The sequence below is a fragment of the Ctenopharyngodon idella genome, chromosome 10 (assembly GCF_019924925.1).
Source record: "Ctenopharyngodon idella isolate HZGC_01 chromosome 10, HZGC01, whole genome shotgun sequence".
Lineage (NCBI taxonomy): Eukaryota > Metazoa > Chordata > Actinopteri > Cypriniformes > Xenocyprididae > Ctenopharyngodon > Ctenopharyngodon idella.
Genome location: NC_067229.1, coordinates 5,352,913 through 5,372,640, shown reverse-complemented (window position 1 = coordinate 5,372,640; position 19,728 = coordinate 5,352,913). Strand labels below are relative to the sequence as shown.

Sequence of the window (19,728 nt, the reverse complement as noted above, 5' to 3'; positions counted from 1 at the left end):
AAAATGTCAGCTGTGATGGCAGCTTGTCACAGAGTCTACTTTGATTCCAAATACACCTTAATTTAAAGTGATTATGAGGCAGAGGACTCTAAATTAGCACTTTTTTTTTTTTTTAGATGAGATTGAACAATAATGCTTTTTTCAGAGAATAAGAATATAATGTGGATCATTATTAGATTCTCATTACTGCAGATACAGTGACTAAAGTCATTCTGTCCAAATCTACTATTTTTTTTTTTCCGGCTTAAATTAAATATGACACATAATAGAATGTATAACTTTTATTTATTTATTTTATTTATTAATTTTACAGTATAAAATTATTTATTTTACAAATAATTTATTTAAAAATAGATTTAAAAATATATAATTTTATATAAAAATATAAAATTGTATTTAGAAATTATACAATTTTATTTAAAATTATTCATTCATTTATTTATTTTTATTTATTTTTTACAAATATAAAATAATTTATTTTAAAATATAAATTTTTATTTAAAAATATAACATTTTAAAATAATTTATTTTTTAAAATACTACAATGTATACATTTTTATTATGTAAATTTATTTTACAAATATAACATTTTATTTAAAAATATTAATTGTTACTTATGTTTAAAATTGTATTTATTTATTTTAAATATATAATTTTTTGTTTATTTAAGCATATTTAAAACCACATAAAAAAAAAAAAAATCAAAATGTATAAAATGTTCACAGTGTGTGAAGTTTGCAGGCTCATTATGACAATGAATTATTATATTATGTATATGGTCTCTAAGTACATTGGAAGTATGTGGGGAAGAGTTGAAATGAAGCGCTGCTGGTGTAGGATGGATATCGCAGGGGTTTGAGGGTTTAACCGGTGTGGTTATAGTAATTTTCTGTGCATGTTATGACTGTAAATGCAGCGAAGGCAGAAAGTCCTGAAGTGGAACTTGAGATTAGAGCGACTGAAACAGCCTGACTGAGCACAGTAATGACCAACTGACCCATGATAAACGGCCTGCAGTTTGTTTGGGCTAATGCAACAAACTTCATTTAGTGGCTCCCCAAGGAAATTAGCATGCGATTTAGTTTTTTTCTATTTATAACTGGTGAGAAATAATTCAGATAAATTATTATTATACAGGTAGAGATACTGCAGGACACAATCCTGCCACAGTAAACACCAAGAACGATAGCTATAAAGATTTTTATAACATTAACTATACTAGCGTCCATACCAGTGGACAATATATTGTTCTGTTAATTCTGAGCATGCGCTGCAGTCGTGTCATCTGCTGCTTGAGCTTGTTAAAGCAGGATGGATTCTGATTGGCTGTCAGTGTTTTTTATCATTCATCAGCTGGAAAAAATCATTCTGAAAGTGATTCCAGTGATATTGTTTCTCTGTGCCTTTATCATTATAGTTGTGTGTGAACTCTGCTATTCTTTTATATTTAGAATGATCTTCAGAACTATATCTTGTCTGTTAGCATTATAGATATCATCTTTTGTGTGAACAGGTCTTAAAGGATTAGTTCACTTTCAAATTAAAATTTCCTGATAATTTACTCACCCCCATGTCATCCAAGATGTTCATGTCTTTCTTTCTTCAGTCGAAAAGAAATTAAGGTTTTGATGAAAACATTCCAGGATTTTTCTCCTTATAGTGGACTTCAATGGACTCAAAACGGTTGAAGGTCAAAATTACAGTTTCAGTGCAGCTTCAAAGAGCTCTACACAATCCCAAGCGAGGAATAAGGGTCTTATATAGCAAAACAATCTGTCATTTTCTAAAAAAATTGTAAAATTATATACGTTTTAACCATAAACGTTCGTCTTGAACTAGCTCTCATCTTCTTCTTCTTCTCTATTAGAATTCCGACAGTGTAGACGCTGCTAAGTGTATTACTGCCCTCTACAGATCAAAGTTTGAACTAATTGTTATATACCTGCACAAGCATATTGTACATGAGAATTTAGTTCAAACTTTGACCTGTGGAGGGCAGTAATACACTTTGCAGCATCTACACTGCCGGAATTCTAATAGAGAAGAAGAAGAGAGCTAGTTCAAGACGAGTGTTTATAGTTAAAACGTTTATAATTTTAAATTTTTTTTTAGAAAATCTAAGCCGATCGTTTCGCTAGATAAGACCCTTATTCCTTGTCTGGGATCACGTAGAGCTCTTTGAAGCTGCACTGAAACTGCAATTTTGACCATCAACCATTTGGAGTCCATTGAAGTCCACTATAAGGAGAATAATCCTGGAATGTTTTCATCAAAAACCTTAATTTCTTTTTGACTGAAGAAAGAAAGACATGAACATCTTGGATGACATGGGGGTGAGTAAATTATCAGGAAATTTTAATTTGAAAGTGGAGTAATCCTTCAAGACTGGATATAAAGAAAAGGTATTCTTGTTTACATCCTGCCGTATGATGGTGGCATTAATGTTATGGGTTTGTTTATGTCTTTTTGAACTTCAGGCCAAGGCTAATTTTATTTCAAGTTTAAAGGGTTAGTTCACCCAAAAGCATAGAGATGAAACTGTTGAATAAAGTAATTATTTTTGTTTTGTTTTTGCTCACAAAGTATTCTCGTTGCTTCATAAAATTAAGGTTGAACCACTGCAGTCACATGGACTATTTTAACGATGTCTTTACTACCTTTCTGGGCCTTGAAAGTGGTAATTAAAAAAAGGAGTCAGACAGCTCTCAGATTTCGTCAAAAAATATCTTAATTTGTGTTTCGAAGTCTTACGTGTTTGGAACAACATGAGGGTAAGTAATTGAAAATTGGAAATGGGGTTGTATTTTACCACAAGTAAGCATCTAAAATCCTCTTAATCACTGTAAAATCACCATATCATATGGCTTATTTCTTTTAAAATGGTCAAAATCAGTGATATTTTGACAAACCTGGGTTAAAGTTGGCCTTCACCTAATAAAAATGTCTTAATCCAAAGTGTTGTATATAGTGTGACAGCCCAAAAGTCACTCTTTTCTGCTAATTTACATCCGTTGCCTCCAGTCCTTTTTTAAAATTCTCTCAGTGTTCCTCTTTCCGTCCGTCTCGTTGAGCTCTGCCAAATGACACAGCGATAAAACTTTGACGGCGTAATAAAAGGCCATCAGAAGTGAGGCCAGAAGCGGAGAAGCCGTGCGGTCGCACATCAAAATCATGTTTTTAATGCTAGATCGCAAAAGACATTTAAAAGCAGTCAATGTCAAATTAGTGGTGATGAAAAACGCCCTCGCCCCGCGTTTGCCGCCATATCCGTGTGAAATTTCTCCTAAACACCTGAACCGGCTCTGTACCTGAAAGGTCTCATCTGTACAGTGCACCTATGATTGGCAGATTAGTTTGTGGGCGTATTTCTGTCTCATTTCTTGCAGCGATGGGTCGTGGATAAAGCCCTGTACGCGGGGGGATCATTAATAAACAGCCAGCTGCCGAAGATATCGAGCGAAAGAGCGATCCAGCCGACACCGTGCACCCAATACCCGAGTCGATAGCACATCCTCAAAGCACTCGCGGGACACATGACTCTCTTCCTCATGGCAGACGCTCTATGGAAGGCAATTAAACACCTCAGATAGTGCTGGCAAAACAAGAGCGTTTCCAATGAATGTTGCCGTTAATGATCGGCCACGTGAGGGGTCGATTGCGGCCTGCTGCGAATGCACCAATCTAGCATGACACGTTTGATTATTGATCGAGGATGGCGTGAGGTATCCCTCTTTAAGAATTAATGACTTAATGGGCGCTGTGCAAATCCACTGCTTACGGTGCCGTTTGTGGCTAAATATAATATTATGGAAACCTCAGCCTCTGGGATAAGCCCTTCACCTGCTGGAGCTTCACTGTCTTCACTGCAGACTGTGATTGTGAATAATCAATGATGGAGGATGTTTATCTCTTTTGCATGTAGATTACATTTTCTTTTTGAATGGAAATGACATTGAAACGATGTGGTTGTGTTGTATCAGTAGCCTTGTGCTAGTGTACCTGTCCTTCAGTACACCGTTATGTTTAGATAAGCATGCTACTCTTAGTGTATTTGTAGCATGTAAACTACACATGATATGCAAATTGGCAACTAAAATAGACTGAAAACTAGTGCAAACTAAATTGAAATAACAAATGGAATAAAAACCAAATTGAAAATGCGAAACCGTTATAAACCTGGAAGTAATATCTGGCTTCTTTTTGGCATCTTTTTCTAGACCTATTATTTGATCGAAGTGTTTGATTTGTTTTATTTTTTATTTATTTATTTTGTTTTTTACTATTAATTCATTTGTGCTGTTTGGATCCTGTTTGTTATTTTAATATTCCTGTTTATTATTTTACATTTTTTCTTTTCTGTTTCTTTTTTATTGCTTTTCTTTACATTTTTATTTTATGATTTTTTGTTTTTTAACATTTTTACATTACTTAAATATTTAGATTTTCTATATTCATGTTTTTCTTCATTTTATTTTACATTACCTTTATATATTGATTTTCTGTATATTTTTATTTATTTATTTACATTTTATTTAGTTTGGATCATATTTATTTTTTAATATTATTTTACATTTTTCTATTTTTCAATTTCTATATTTTATATATATTTTTTTACATGTTATGCAGTTTGGGTCGTATTTATTATTTAACACACATTTATTTGTTTGTTTGTTTGTTTGTTTTTTATTAATTCATTTGTGCTGTTTGAATCCTGTTTATTACTTTAATATTCCTGTTTATTATATTTTACACTTTCTTTTCTGTTTCTTTTTTATTGCTTTTCTTTACATTTTTATTTTATGTATTTTTTTATCCTTTTTTGCATGGATCATATTTATTTTTTATTATTATTTTACATTTTCTATTTTTTTTTTTTTTTTTTTTTTCAATTTTTATGTTTATATATTGTAATTTTAAATTTCTTTACATTTTATGCAGTTTGGGTCATATTTATTATTTTACATTTTATTATTTTATTTTATTTATTTGTTTATTTATTTTCATTTGCTAAACCCCAAAGAATAGGAAAAAAATGTTTGATTTTTTCCTATGATGATTTGATTTAAACATGCTCATAATGATGTCATGTGAAAACATTTTCATCCTACTACTGCTTGAGGAGTATTATTGCATAATATACACTATTATTTCTTTCTGAACACATCCAGTGAGTTTTCCAGAACCACTGGGGGTTCCATCCACAGAAGAACTGATGGATGGTGGGATGGCTCGAGTTTAGAGGGGTCATGCTTCACTTTGGTTTACTTTTCCTGGTAATGAGCTCTACCACGATATCTGAAGCCCATCCAGCACCGTGAACCCAGACATGAAGGCGTAGCTTCCATCAACCAGAGTGTATCATTACTGCAAAATTACATGACATCTTCCTGTATGACCGTTTCCCACGCGGGCGGCTCTGTTTGTTCCGAAGGCTTTTGATGTTAACAATCTTCATTCACAAGACCGGAGAAACTGGGTCTGCATGTAATCGCGGCGGATCTGCACTCTCGTCTCTCGCATTCAGTGTCTCTTTGTACTCGTTCCGCATCTGACGTGAGAACCGTGGTGAGCGCATTCACTTAGCGGCCACCTTTTCTTTTTAATCAATCGAAGCAGTAGGTTTCCTCACAATGAGATGTAGTTCATTCCGAATTAAGCATGACAGACCTTCAGAGCGCTTGAATTCTTTGGTTTTTATGACATACGTTGTGGGCCTACTCTTCAAGCGTCACGATTAAAGGTCAAGCTATGTTTAAGCTGGAAAGAAAGAGACCAAGATGAAGACTTTATACCTGCCGCTTACTCATAAGAGTGCAGTATTAATACAGTTAGCTTCACAGCAGTCAATGTCATGATGAGGTGAGAATTAGCACGCTAGTTTGCCTCCCTATGAGTTCTATTATCACTTCCGACTGATAATTATACGCAGTCAAGACTTCGAGAACCAGAGACCGACCCTGCTGCCTTTTTCCCCAGCGTGATACTATCTACAGAGCTCCACATGCACATCGCTGGCCTTACAATGTCCTTTTGTGTCATATGGGCCAGACGGGCGTAGAGATAGAGACTCGGCTGCCCCGGTGTTAATTAATCAGAGCGAACGAGGCGACTGAAAGTCGCACATGTATTTACGACGTTCATATTCACTCCACCCCTATTCCCTCTTTAATACGGATAGAGGGATTTAGAGAAAGTTTCACGGCCCTAGAGTTGATGAGCGCTCGCGAGGAGATAAAACATGCGGCGGTACATAAATTAGAGCTGCTGACTCCCTGCTAAGCCTCCAGCTTTGCCCCCTCCTAAATCAGAGAGCAGCTGAGGACCTTCGGCGCTTGATCATGCGCGAGATGCGTCCGCAATAATATCCAGCCTATCAGTCTTGTTCCGCCGACCTCATTATTGCCAAAGGGCCCTCTGATGTCTTAGTTGTCCGTCAAACTGACGCTTTGATATTCATGCATCGGGACACGATTGCCATGCGGCGGACGGCGTCAGGTTGAGGTCCTTCGTTTCTCATTTAGCTTGGGCCGACACGACTAACCCCTTTCGGTAGCCCTCAGATGGGGCAGTCAGATTGTTAATTTATTCCTTTCATGTCAACCTGGACGGCAGCAAAAAAGCCGGCGCTTGGCTTTCTGCTTTCATCCACACATTGGATCAGCGAGCGTTCCCAGAGTCCCTTGCACAAACGACTGCTAGCCTGGGTTTTTGTGACCGACGAGGGCTTTTTTTTTGTTTAAAATGCTGTCGATGTAGGCACATGCTGTGTAAATCCAGGGAGGGACCCGCTCTGAAAGCCATGTGAAGAGTCCAGATGCCTAAGCAATACTAACAAGATACAGCTTCATTTTAAACAAAACAAAATCCACCATGAAGTTTGGCGAAATATCCAGCTGTTTTCTTAAGAGAAACTGTGAATGAAACTATGCAGGGTAAAAGATAATACAAAATAGATCACCTTAAATACTTGCAACAAGCACATGCAGTAAATTGTTTATCATTAGCATTAAATTATCAAAATTCCTTAGTACCCAAAACACTCAAACTCTAAATACTGTAAAATCACACTTCTGCTTTTTTTTTTTTTTTATGCCATTACACGATCATACAAATAATTGAACGTGTTATTGGGTCTTTGCAGTTCATTGTAACCTTAACACATTTCAGTCCCTTAAAGGGATAGTTCACCCAAAAATGAAAATTCTGTCATTATTTACTCACCCTTGTGTCGTTCCAAACCTGCAAGACTTTCATTCATCTTTGTAACACAAATGAAGATCTTTTTGATGAAAAATGATAGCTTTCTGTCCCTCCATTAACAGCTACGCAGCTACCACTCTGACACTTCAAAAAGTTCATAAAGAGATCATAAAACTAACCCATATGAATTGAGTGGTTTAGTCCAAATTTTCTGAAGAGACTCGAGCGCTTTATATGATGAACAGATTGAATTTAGGCTTTTACTAGCATGTAAACATTGATCAGTGAACATAAACAGAAGCTCAACCAATCCTGAATGACGCACAAGAACGAACCTCTTTCGGAAGCTCAGATGTGTTGCGTAATACACGAGAATGAACCTCATTGGTTCTCGCACGTCAACTGATCATGATTGAGCTTCTTTTAGCCTAAATTAAATCTGTTCATCATAAAAAGTGATTGAGTCTCTTCAGAAACTTTGGACTAAGCCGCTTGATTCATATTGATTAGTTTTAAAATCTCTTTATGAACATTTTGGGGGCTTTCACACTGGGCTCATTTGGTTTTGAAATCAGCCATCACTAGATATTGTTGAAAAGTCATTGTTTTTTTGTTTTTTTGGCGCACAAAAAGTATTCTTGTCACGTTATAATATTGTGGTATAACCACTGATCTCACATGAACTGTTTTAAATGTATTTTTAGTACCTTTATGGATCTTGAGAGGTGCAGTAACATTGCTGGCAATAGAGGCCTCACTGAGCCATCGGATTTCATCAAAAATATCTTAATTTGTGTTCTGAAGATATACGAAGGTCTTATGGGTGTGGAACGGCATGAGGGTGAGTAATAAATGACATAATTTTCATTTTTGGATCAACTAACCCTTTAAAGTGTGGGGAAATGATCCAATCTGGACTAGGCCACATCTGTGATATTGTCCCAATGCTGGTTTTCTACATACTCAAGTACGTACTTTCCCGTTACTGCTTTTTTATGTACTTTTCAGTCTTGGTATAATTATGCAAATTTGATTTTTGTAGTAGTTTTTCAGCCAAGCCAGCAACAGTTTTGTGTAGTTCTAGCACATTACTATTAGGGTATTCTCTGTGGTTGCCAGGCTGCTATGCAGTTGCTAATGTGTTCTGTTTTTTAGCACATCAAAATCCTGTTGCTAGGATGTTCTGGGTGGTTGCTAGGGTATTCTTCGGTCACTGTGAATCAGTCATTTTAATTGCATTTATGCATTTGATAAGGTTCAGAAGTGGAAACATCCTGGGCCGTTGTCACCCAGGGACCCTGATTTACTTCATTTGGCTGCTAAAGTGCACGCTGGTCCTGCGGATATGAGAGGGTCCCGCTCCGCGCGACACCACAGGAGAGTTCGTGTTTATAAACCATACAGCCGACTTCTGCTGGAGGAAATTAAGACGGCCTGACACTGCCATACATCCTGTTGTTTTAAAGACATATGGAGATGCAGTTAAAAATGTATTAAAGCAGAAAATTATGTTAGGTCTTTAGCTGTCACACTTTTAACTTCCATAGTGAAAAGAGCACTACTGACTGCATAAATACTGAGCAGTGCATTATGGGTGTTGTAGTTCCAGCTGATGTACTGCAATGAGAAACTGGGGTGACTTAATTAAATTAGTTTTTTGTTGTGAGTGATAGTTTTGCAGACTGCTTTTGTGATTTATGTCGCAGAGATGGGATTGAATTTCACACATGACTTTACTGGGACGCATGGGGCGTAATTACTCACCTAATCGCCTGTGAGCGGCAGGGAAAAAAACTGCAAACTGATGAAAATGTGGCGAGCGTGTCCCAGAGGACTCTGGTGAAAACAGAGCGGTAACTAGTGTGTGAGAGAAAATGAGTTGTACAGACAAAAGGGTAATGTTGGCTTCAGTGTGGCTGTTTCACGTCTGTTTCCAGGGAAAGTGTGGCGGAGGGGCTGTTGGCCAAAGATGCGCTCGGCTGAAACAGGGATCCAACATCTCAGGAAGTTGTATGAAGCTTCAGATCTTTCCAAACCCGTAATCAGACCGGCTGTGTCAATCAGTTGGCCAATTCAGACACATTTTCTTTATCGTTTTTAAAGGACGTGAACAATTCAACACTTTGAGACTTCTATGTCAGATTCTATGTTGTTCATTTTTTTTAGCCATTGTTAGTAAAAATGTAATAGATTTAGTGTTAAGTAGAGCTGGGCAATTAATCAATAAAAGATCACGATCTCAATTCAAATGGCCACACGATCTCGCTACTAAATGACAACGATTCTCCTGTGTTTATTAAAACTGTAATCCTAACAGTTACAGTAAACAAAGGTGTATTTCATTTAAACAATACTGTGGAGAAAGTATATTGTATAATGTTTATTGTCCCATACTTTCACTGCCCTAATAGTACCAATGATTTTATCTTCATAATGGCCCTGAAAAAGATTGGTCATTACCATCTGAGCACCGAACCTCATTAAATGAGTGAGCGGGACGATGATGGCATCACCGAGGGTCTTCAAGAAACACAATCACGACTCGCCTCGGCTGACGGTAATTGAAGTGACCTATGATGGCATGGAGATAGAGGGTTTGTGTAGATGGGATTGTTGTTTTGTCTTCTAGAGACGCGTGTTTGGAGAGCTCTAGTCTAGACTGCACCACTTCAGCCTCTTATTTCAGTTGTAATTTTTCTGTAAAACCCCCATTTTTGCAGTAATAGCTTCGATGTTTTTCTTGTGTAGATGATGATTGTGGGTAGAACAAGGCCATTTGTGCAGATCCAAATTGACTCTGGGTCACATGATTTCGATGGGGAAACAGAAATACTGGGATGATGTATCAGTTATGAATAATGTGTTTATAGGACTTCAGAGAGAACTGGTACTCGAGCTTTGTTTTTAATATATGGCACTTTGTCTTTCAGCCAAAGCAGATGGTTGTGTTTGTGTTTTAATAGGTTTGAATATGGACACAATAAATGATTCACAGGATGTCAGTCTTCAGTTCAGTATGTCTGAACCCGACAACTGTTACCGTGTTGTGAAAATACGGCCCATATAAATATAAGAAAATAAGAAAATACTAAAAATACTACTTTGCTATGCCTTTGCTAGGGTGTTCATTGTAGTTTCTAGGCTGCGATGTGTTGTTAAACACATTGAATTATTAAAAATATTAAAAGATTGGACATATTGAATTATTAATAAAATAAAGATTTGATGAAATGCAACTTTAAATTAATAGTTAATTTTTCAGTGTTTTCAATAATTCAGTATTTTTTTTTAATAATTCAATTCAATTAGAAATATTGAGCTATTAAAGGGGTGGTTCATTGCGATTTCACATTTTTAACTTTAGTTAGTGTGTAATGTTGCTGTTTGAGCATAAACAACATCTGCAAAGTTACAATGCTCAAAGCAAAGGGAGATATTTCCTTTTAAAGAATTCTCTGTTGAAGGACTACAACAAACGGCTGGTAGGGACTACAACGAGCTTCTTCCCGGGTTGGTGACATCACTAACCCTAAAATTTACATAAACCCCGCCCCTGAGAACACTCAACAAAGGGGTGAGGCCATGTTATTGCAATACAGTACGTAACACAAATGCAATAGCATGTCATAAAAGCAAGATGCCAACATTAGTTATAACCATAATTAAACTAAACTGTACCTGTTCTGTCTTCATGCAGCATATATTCTCTGGCTCTGTAGGCATCTGACAACAGTTCCCACACGAGCGATTTATAGATTATCATGACAGAATATGCTAATCAATGACTTTAAGATATCCCACATCAGCTACATAAATTCATCAACTAACCATTCAGAAATGTCCTGTTGCATTCTACATGTTGTCACTTCTTCTTGAGTCTCTCCATCATTGTCTGATTTCAGTTTGAACATAAAAGGCTCAACAGTTTCTGACATTTTCAGTGAGTCTGAGGTAATCGGCGCTGCTAACACTATGTGCTAACATGAGCTCTTGAAGCTCCACCCTCTTTGTAGGAGCAGCAGCTCATTTGCATTTAAAGGGACACACACAAATACGGAGCGTTTTTGCTCACCCTCAAAAAGTGACAAATTTAACATGCAATAAAAAATGATCTATAGGGTATTTTGAGCTAAAACTTAACATACACACTCTGAAGACATCAGAGACTTATTTTACATCTTGTAAAAGTGGCATTATACCACCCCTTTAATAAACTTTGCTGAGTGGTTGCTAGGGGGTTGTTTGTCAGGCTGGTATGTATTCTTAAAAGTAGGACTGCACGATTAATTGAAATTAAACCACATGATTTGGCAAAGGCTGCAACTTTTTTATGTGCAGCTTCTTAATGAAGCACGGCTCTGTGATCAGTAATAAATGCTGCTCAATCTGAACGCCAGAGGACACTCTTGTGCAGAATCTCCAAATATGCCCCGCAGAAGTACGATATAATGCACGTCATTCCAGAAAATCCCTATTGGCATCATACTATAACTGTAGCTGAATAAACAGAAGATTGAAACAATTTGATTGATTAAACATGACTGATAAACACACGACTATGACAATATATGGTTTATCTGAGTTCTTCAAGCCTTCTTGGGTATTTTCATGATAATAAAGTATATTTATACTTCAATGCTAATCGACATAGCCTTTATCACTGTATAGAATACTATGAAATAATATATTGTGTGCCTTATTCTGTGTAAGAAGCCACATTACCTCACAGAAGGATGTTTTGAAGTGAATTTGGAGCAAAAGCATGCTATTAAATGTTGTCTTTTGCTGGATCATTAAGGTTCATAAATGATTCTCATGTTTGGAAAGATGTTTGACACGTGTTGCTTTTTCAAATGTACATTATAAGTGACGCAGTGACTCGCAGTGCTTTCAGATGGAGCAGCATTTACTACTGATCACAGAGCCGTGCTTCACTGACAAGCTGTGCATAAAAATAAATCGCAGCCTTTTGTGATTTCATAATCGCACTAAGCCAAATTGGTTTAAGCGCAGTTTCATGTTAATTGCGATTAATCGTGCAGCCCTAATTAAAGTATTGAATTATTAAACATGTTGAACTATTGTTACAAATATTAAAGTCTTGAATTAATAATAAAATGATTGAATTATTAATAGTTAATTTTTAAATTATTTTCTGTGGTTCAGTATTTTTGTGTTAAATTCATTGAATTATGAAAAATGATTGAAATTTGGATTATTTTAAAATAAATATTCAAAAAAAATCTACTAAAAATACTACTTTGCGATGTGGTTGACAGGCTGCTATGAGAGTGTATGTGATGTTGCGGAGTGTTGTAGTTTTGCTCGGTGTAACTCATATATCCCTCAGGATGGACACCGGATGATATCAGAGGCCTTTCAGGAAGTGACATCAGCCGGTAATAATGACACATAGATGGCTTCCTCTGTAAGTGCAGTGTCATATTGCTGAAGCGTGCTGACTGTAAGCGCTTACACTTTTGATTTGCAGGCTTATTAAAGTATTATGGATCTGACAGATGTTTCAGATGTGTGGGACTGGGCGCTTCATTCAGTGTGTTTTGTGTGGATCGAGGGGATTCGACTGAGGCCGAGTTGGCATACCCTGTGGGAGAGCTAAACGCTGACCGCAGCACTTTAAACTAGATTTATGAGCGCCTAACATCGTTAACATGCACAGGACTCTTCCCTTTAGTGGAGAGGCTTCAGAAACCGCAAATCAGATGCAGAAAATCACTCTCCGTCTGTCAAATGTTATTTACACGCGCATAAAAACAAGAGGAGACACTCGATGCAGAACAACAGAGCTAAAGTCCCGTGTGAATCACACAATGAGACTCAGAATTCACCAAGCTCTCGTTCTTTCTATCTTTCTATCTTTCTTGTTCTCTGGTGTAATTGTGATCTTTGTGCCGCTTGACTCTCCATGGGAAGGGAACTTGTCAGCTTGACCTTTAGCAGCAGCAGTCATTACGCCACAGCGTTTGTTTCAGCACACTTGTTAAGCGATCAGTTCTGTGGTGGTAATGGTGTTAGTGTAGTTCTGCCTGTGAGTGAAGGTCACATTCATAATAAGTGATAAATAAAACCCAGCTCAACTATGAAAAATAACTCACTGTGCTGCAGTTTATATTTTTAGCATTGTTGAATTCGTTTTGAAGATCATCGGCAAAGATCACTATATATAAAATTAAGGGAAAAATGGAAGGTAATACACAATAGAGAAACTTTTCTGATCTTTTATATATTTTTTTATATAAATTATTTCTCACAAATTATCATCTCACATTAAACGTCCATAATGTAAAGAACACTAAGATGTGAGGAACAAAAACTAGCCTTTTTTAGCAAAAATGTGAAATGTATGACAAAAATGTATGTTTTTAATAGAAAATCTAGTATTGGCAGGTGTTTGATGTTGTTTTAGAATTATTTACAGTATCTCACAAAAGTGAGTACACCCCTCACATTTCAGCAACCATTTTATTATGTGTTCTCAAGGGACAATTCTATAGAAATGAAAATTGGATATACTTTAGAGTAGACAATGTGCAACTTGTATAGCAGTACAGATTTACTGTCCTCTAAAAATAACTCAACATACAGCCATTATTGTCTAAATAACTGGCAACAAAAGTGAGTACACCCTAAGTGAACATGTCAAAACTGTGTCCAAAGTGTCAGTATTTTGTGTGAGCACCATTGTTATTTAGCACTGCCTTAATCCTCCTGGGCATGGAATTCACCAGAGCTGCACAGGTTGTTGCTGGGATCCTCTTCCACTCCTCCATACTGACATCGCGGAGCTGCTGGATGTTAGACACATGGCGCTTCTCCACCTTCCGCTTGAGGATGCCCCACAGGTGCTCAATAGGGTTCAGGTCTGGAGACATACTTGGCCACTCCATCACCTTCACCTTCAGCCTCCTCAGCAAGGCAGTTGTCATCTTGGCAGTGTGTTTGGGGTCATTATCATGCCGTTCGGCCCAGTTTCTGAAGGGCATCATGTTCTGCTTCAGAATGTCACAGTACATGTTGGAATCCATGTTTCCCTCAATGAAGCAGAGCTCCCCAATACCAGCAGCACTCATGGAGCCCCAGACCATGATGCTACCACCACCATGCTTGACTGTAGGCAAGACACAATTTTCTTGGTACTCCTCACCAGGGCGTTGCCACACAGCAGTAGCTTGATAGTCTGTCTAGTTGTTTGAATATTGATTATTCTTCGTTTTTAAGCTCACATTTTTATTTTTAATTTTGAAAATATTAGTAAGCAACTCCGATTTGTGTTTTGTCTGAATAAATGATCGGAAACCATAGAGGAGCTGCATGGGATCTTTCTGGAGTTGTTGCTTGTGCCCGGATTAACAGCTCGTATCTGATGGGATCTAAATTTTGGGCTTGTCATTTGTGACCGGATTGGCAGTTTTCCTGCATGAAATGTGTTCTCTCGGCTGTGAGTGACTTTCAGAATTTATATATATATATATATATATATATATATATGTGTGTGTGTGTGTATATATATGTATATATATATATATATATATATATATATTAGAGCTGCACGATTAATCGTAAAAAGATCGTGATCTTGATTAAAACACCCACGCAATCTTATTTATTAATGACAACGATTCGCCTGTGTCTGTTAAACCTTTGACAAAAATCATACCAGAACATTCACATCTGTGTCCGTGCTGCCGTTGATCCAGAGAGATCAGTTTTGAACCACACAGTAATTATTCCTCGAGAGGGACTTTGGTTATTTGATTTCTGTAATAAATATTCAAATTATCACAGAAGTACTAAGATAAAAGTTAACACTGGACATCAGATAGCTATCAAAATAGAGCAAATCGAAACTAACGTGGCGCTTCAAATAACTGTTGTATAAATTACCTTGTTACACCACTAGGTGGCAATAAGTGATTTTGTCATTGAATCATTCATTCAAAAGATTTGTAGGGCTGCAACAACTATTCGATAAAATCGATAATAATCGATAATGAAAATCATTGACAACGATTCTCATTATCGATTAGTTGGGTCTGCCCACTGTGCACGGAAAACTTCCGCCAGTCGCGTCAAATTACAGCACTGAATAATGCAATTCTATGGAACAAAATGCATCTAAAAATAGTGAAGGAAACAGATTGAGCAGCTGCGGGAAAGGTATGTGATCCAAGCTGATCAAAACATGAGAATTCTTTACTTTAAGCTTCAAGCTAATGCATTAGCGTAATGGCTTGCCCTGTCAGGCGCTTTGACAGATGCATGTGCGTCCTCAGCGCAAAACGTTCATTCTACGTCTATATCCTTATCTGTAAATGTTACAAATTCACGCAAGCATTTCCATTTTGCTCGTCCTGACAGCCTGCGGTAAACTTCAAACTTTACTGAATGAGCGCCGGCGCACGCACCCGCGTCAGACAGACGGAACGCGGGAGAGAAGAAGACAATTAATAGTCAGCGCAAAAATATTCATTTGCTGAATGTCATTCAAGTATTTTATGAGAGTAGTAACTGTTAAGGGATAACAACATGTAATTGAATATAAATGTAAGACGTTTCTTATAGCCTATTTACAGGATAAAGAAATTATAGTAAGAGGTGATTTTGTCCATAGTGAATATGTGATTTCTTGCAGAACATTTATCTTGCCTGTTGGTTAACACTGAGTTTATGTTTTACTTTATTATCTTTATTACTATCTTCATTTTTAATGTAGAGTAGACATTTAAACTATATTCACTATATACAGTGCTAAAGTTATTAGACATCTGATACCTAAATGGTTTGTGCCACAGGTCAGGGCAGCCTAAACTATCAGTATTGGTGCTAAAATCATTTTTCATGTTTTTGTAATTGTTAATCCACCAGTATATGTAAGCTCTTTAGTCAGCAGTATTTCTAAAGCTACAATATATTTATTGTTGTTATCCATGAATTTTTGATTTTACTGTTTTACAAGAAAGGCAGGAAAAATAATACGCTTCATAGTTGTTTTTTTAGATGCCCAATTACAGTCAATAAGAACAGAGACTGTTATTAAGGGTTAAAAAATAAAATAAAAATAATATCAAAATAAAAATAAAAAATTATCAAAATAATCGTTAGTTACAGCCCTAAAGATTTGTTAAACCCTGATTCAGGTAATTTCATCCAGTAATGAAACAAGTATTTATTAATGAGTCATTAATATATTCATAAACATTTTTTTTAAATAATTCATTCTAATTAATTCAATATTTTTCGGCAATTAGAGTCCAGCAATTAATATTTTGTCAGAACCTCTAGTAAATTAGATGTTATTTTGTTTAGTTGTTTATCCAGAATCGTGCAGCTCCAATATATAATATATTAGGGCAGGGACAATACATCGATTCTTGATTTACAGTACAATGAATCTGGATCGATCCTGATATTTTCTCTCTCAAATTGATTCTGAGCTTAGTTTTAACAGCAGATGGCGCTCTAGGCTAGTTTTTAACTGCACACTCAAATGCTCACGAAGAAGAAAGCTGGAGAGCGTTCGTGCGTTCGGCTTAGCCATGTAAGTGGTTAAATATACTTGCACCTCGGCTCAGAATGCTTTTATGATGCGATATTAATGTTAACACAGCCCACTGCGAACACTCTTGTAATTCGCTTCAACCTTTTCGAACCTAATGAATGATTCTTTTGGGTTTAAGGAACTGGAAGCAATGATATGGGTGTTTCTAAAGCATGCTAAGGTTGAAAATGTTTTTATTATTCCCTGTCCTTTTCAACGTGTAATATCGATGAATAGGGATTTTTTTTACCTAAATCGTCCTGCACAGAAGTATGATAATGCTCCTGCTTTTGATATCTGGGAATGCAGAATTAAATCCCAGTCCTCAAGATGTTATATCTTCATATACTACTCTGGTAGATTTTAAAACTAGATCTGGTTTAGGTTTTGTTTACCTTCACGTATGAAGTTTACTTCCTAAAATGGATATGGTATGCATATGGGAAAAGAAACTGCTGCTGATGTTCTGGTAATTTCTGAAACCTGGCTTAATAATTCAGTTTTAGACAATGCTATTAATATTGAAGAGTATAATGTATTTAGGACTGATCGACTGAAAAGAGGAGGTGGGTTAGTCATTTATATAAAAAATAGATACGAGGTAACTTTGTTGCTATCTAAATCAATATCTAAACAATTTGAACTCCTGGCAGTTGGTCTTTTCAAAGACTCTGGCCTTTACTGTAGTAGGTTGTTATAGACCTCCATCAGCAACAAATCTTTGATATGAGAAAAAATCTCAGATAGAGTAGAAATGCTTGATTGTTTTAATAAGCACTTTGTAGCTGCTGGATCTCTATTTCAGATAGAAAAAACTATAGAAATTAACAATGATATGGATTATAGAGGAAGACATTTATTTGATCTTAATTTCAGTTTTAAACACTTTACTATTTGTCAGGTTCAGAAAGCTCCTAAATTATTGGATGTAAATAAGTCAGCTGGTCCTGATCAATTAGAACCACTATTCTTAAGATTAGCTGCAGATTTTATTGCCACCCCTTTGACATTTTTTTTTTTTTTTTGAACTTTCACTGTATATAAATGAAATTCCAAAAATTTGAAAATCTGCTTTTGTTATTCCATTATTAATAGGAGGAGATTCTACAAACATGCATAACTATAGGCCGATTTCTAAACTTTGTATTTTGTCAAAGGTTTTTAAAACTCTTATTAATGAACAGTTGTCTTCATATTTAACTGAACATAATATTTTATCACACAATCAGTCAGGTTTTAGTAAGAAACATAGCACAACTACAGCTGCAATTAAGGTCTTAAATGACATTATTGAGGCACTTGATAAAGGACATCATTGTGCATCACTTTTTATTGATTTATCTAAGCATTTGATACTGTCGGTTTCAGTATATTGAAATCTAGACTCAAATTAATAGGATTGTCTAGTAACACTATATACTGGTTTGAAATTTTTTTAGTGGACAGGACACAATGTGTGCGAATGGAAGGTCAAGCATCTGCACCTTTACAGATTGTAAGAGGTGTTCCACAGGGGTCTGTTTTGGGGCATCTGTTTTTAATGGCTCTGCTACTGTTTAGATAAATTTGTATTTCTCTTTGTGTATTTATTATAATTTTAATTATTTATAGAAATGTATTTTTTATTGTTTGTTAAATTGATTGCACATTATAATGAAGCCAAGTTCATTATTGGTGACAAAATCACTAAATTCAATATAAGATGTAAGATTTCCACTACGACAATGCAAGGCGATACATTCTATTCTATTCTATTCTATTCTGTGGTGTGTAGTTCCATATAGGAGCAGAGATGTGGTCCCTGCGTGTCATTGATGGATGCTGGTGAATCTTCTGGATGTGTTCAGTGTGGGGGACAGTGATCTGCAGAAGGTTCTAGATCAGCAGTCTGGATCTTTATTTCCCTTCTCTGAGGGTCTGTTGGGTCTGTGTGGGTTTGGTCATTGCTTTCATCATCTTCCCCTGTAGTCTGGGTTTTTTTGTGTGTGTGTGTTTTCAGCGCGAGTCCTTTGGGATGAATCCTTGTGGGCATTTTACATTAAAGTACGGTAGATTGCGCCAGACCGCCGCACGCACACCCTCCGCATCATCCATTTCTTGCCTTCGCTCCTTCCTTCCTGTCAAAACGCAGTGTCCCACGGGGCAAAAAAAGAAAGATTAAACAGAGGAAATAATTGAGAAAAAAATAAGGGGGAAGAGAAATAGTGGAAGTTATTATATTAAAACATGAAAGAGAAATGAAAGAGAGGGGCAGCACCAAATTCTGCGATGAATTTCACACCCGGGCCGGACTTATTATCATGAGAACTTCATTCAGAGATAGATACGAGAAACAAAAACTAGCACTTTTTAGCACAGATATGCTAGAATAAAGCAGCTAAATATTGTTAGAAGGGCAAAAGTGTAGGTTTTTAATAGAAATTATTCATCCACCATGTTGGCGTTTTGATTGATTCATTTTTGATTATATATTATACTATTGATATAGTCTGTACACGTAATACGCATGTGCATGACATCACCGTTTTCACAAATTCACATTTTTGTTGTTTACTTGGAGGCGATAATGGTATTGTTTTCAAAAATGTGCACTTTGAAACCCGTTTTCAAAAGCTTGCGTTTTCAGGCTCCCAAAACCTTGTTGTTGTGTAAATGAATGCAGTTTTTAGTTGATAACGGTGTTGTGTAGATGGCCTCTTAGAGAGGACAAAGTTCACAGGCCAGTGCTCTGATGACGTTCAAGATGTTATGCTTATTTTTAGTGCATTCATATACGAAACAGAGAACATAGAACAACAAAACCAAATACAAGGACCTACAGAGAAGGCAGGATTCATTGTCTGTCTCCTCTCATTGAAGTGTAATTGTCCCTGAGAGCCCTGAAATTGCATGTTCATGTCTAAACTGTTATTTCCATTTGATCCTTTCGAGACACGCTGCATCTTAGACTCTCATCACCGCCTGAACGC

General features: G+C 36.4%; 1 protein-coding gene across 6 annotated transcripts in view; it reads left to right on the top strand.

The window, feature by feature from the left end:
* The window catches only part of asic1b (acid-sensing (proton-gated) ion channel 1b), a 199,592-nt gene that overhangs the window by 52,568 nt on the left and 127,296 nt on the right, over positions 1–19,728 (top strand). Inside the window, exons 1-2 of one of the 6 annotated variants that reach the window (XM_051907286.1) lie at positions 2,185–2,333; positions 7,905–8,041. The exons of 4 other annotated variants lie outside the window; for them this stretch is intronic. In XM_051907286.1, the coding sequence (XP_051763246.1) occupies positions 8,036–8,041 (6 nt within the window). In that variant the 5' untranslated portion in view covers positions 2,185–2,333; positions 7,905–8,035. Of the gene's footprint in view, positions 1–2,184; positions 2,334–7,904; positions 8,042–19,728 lie in introns of those variants that run through there. One more of the 6 variants, XM_051907285.1, reaches the window with a different exon arrangement.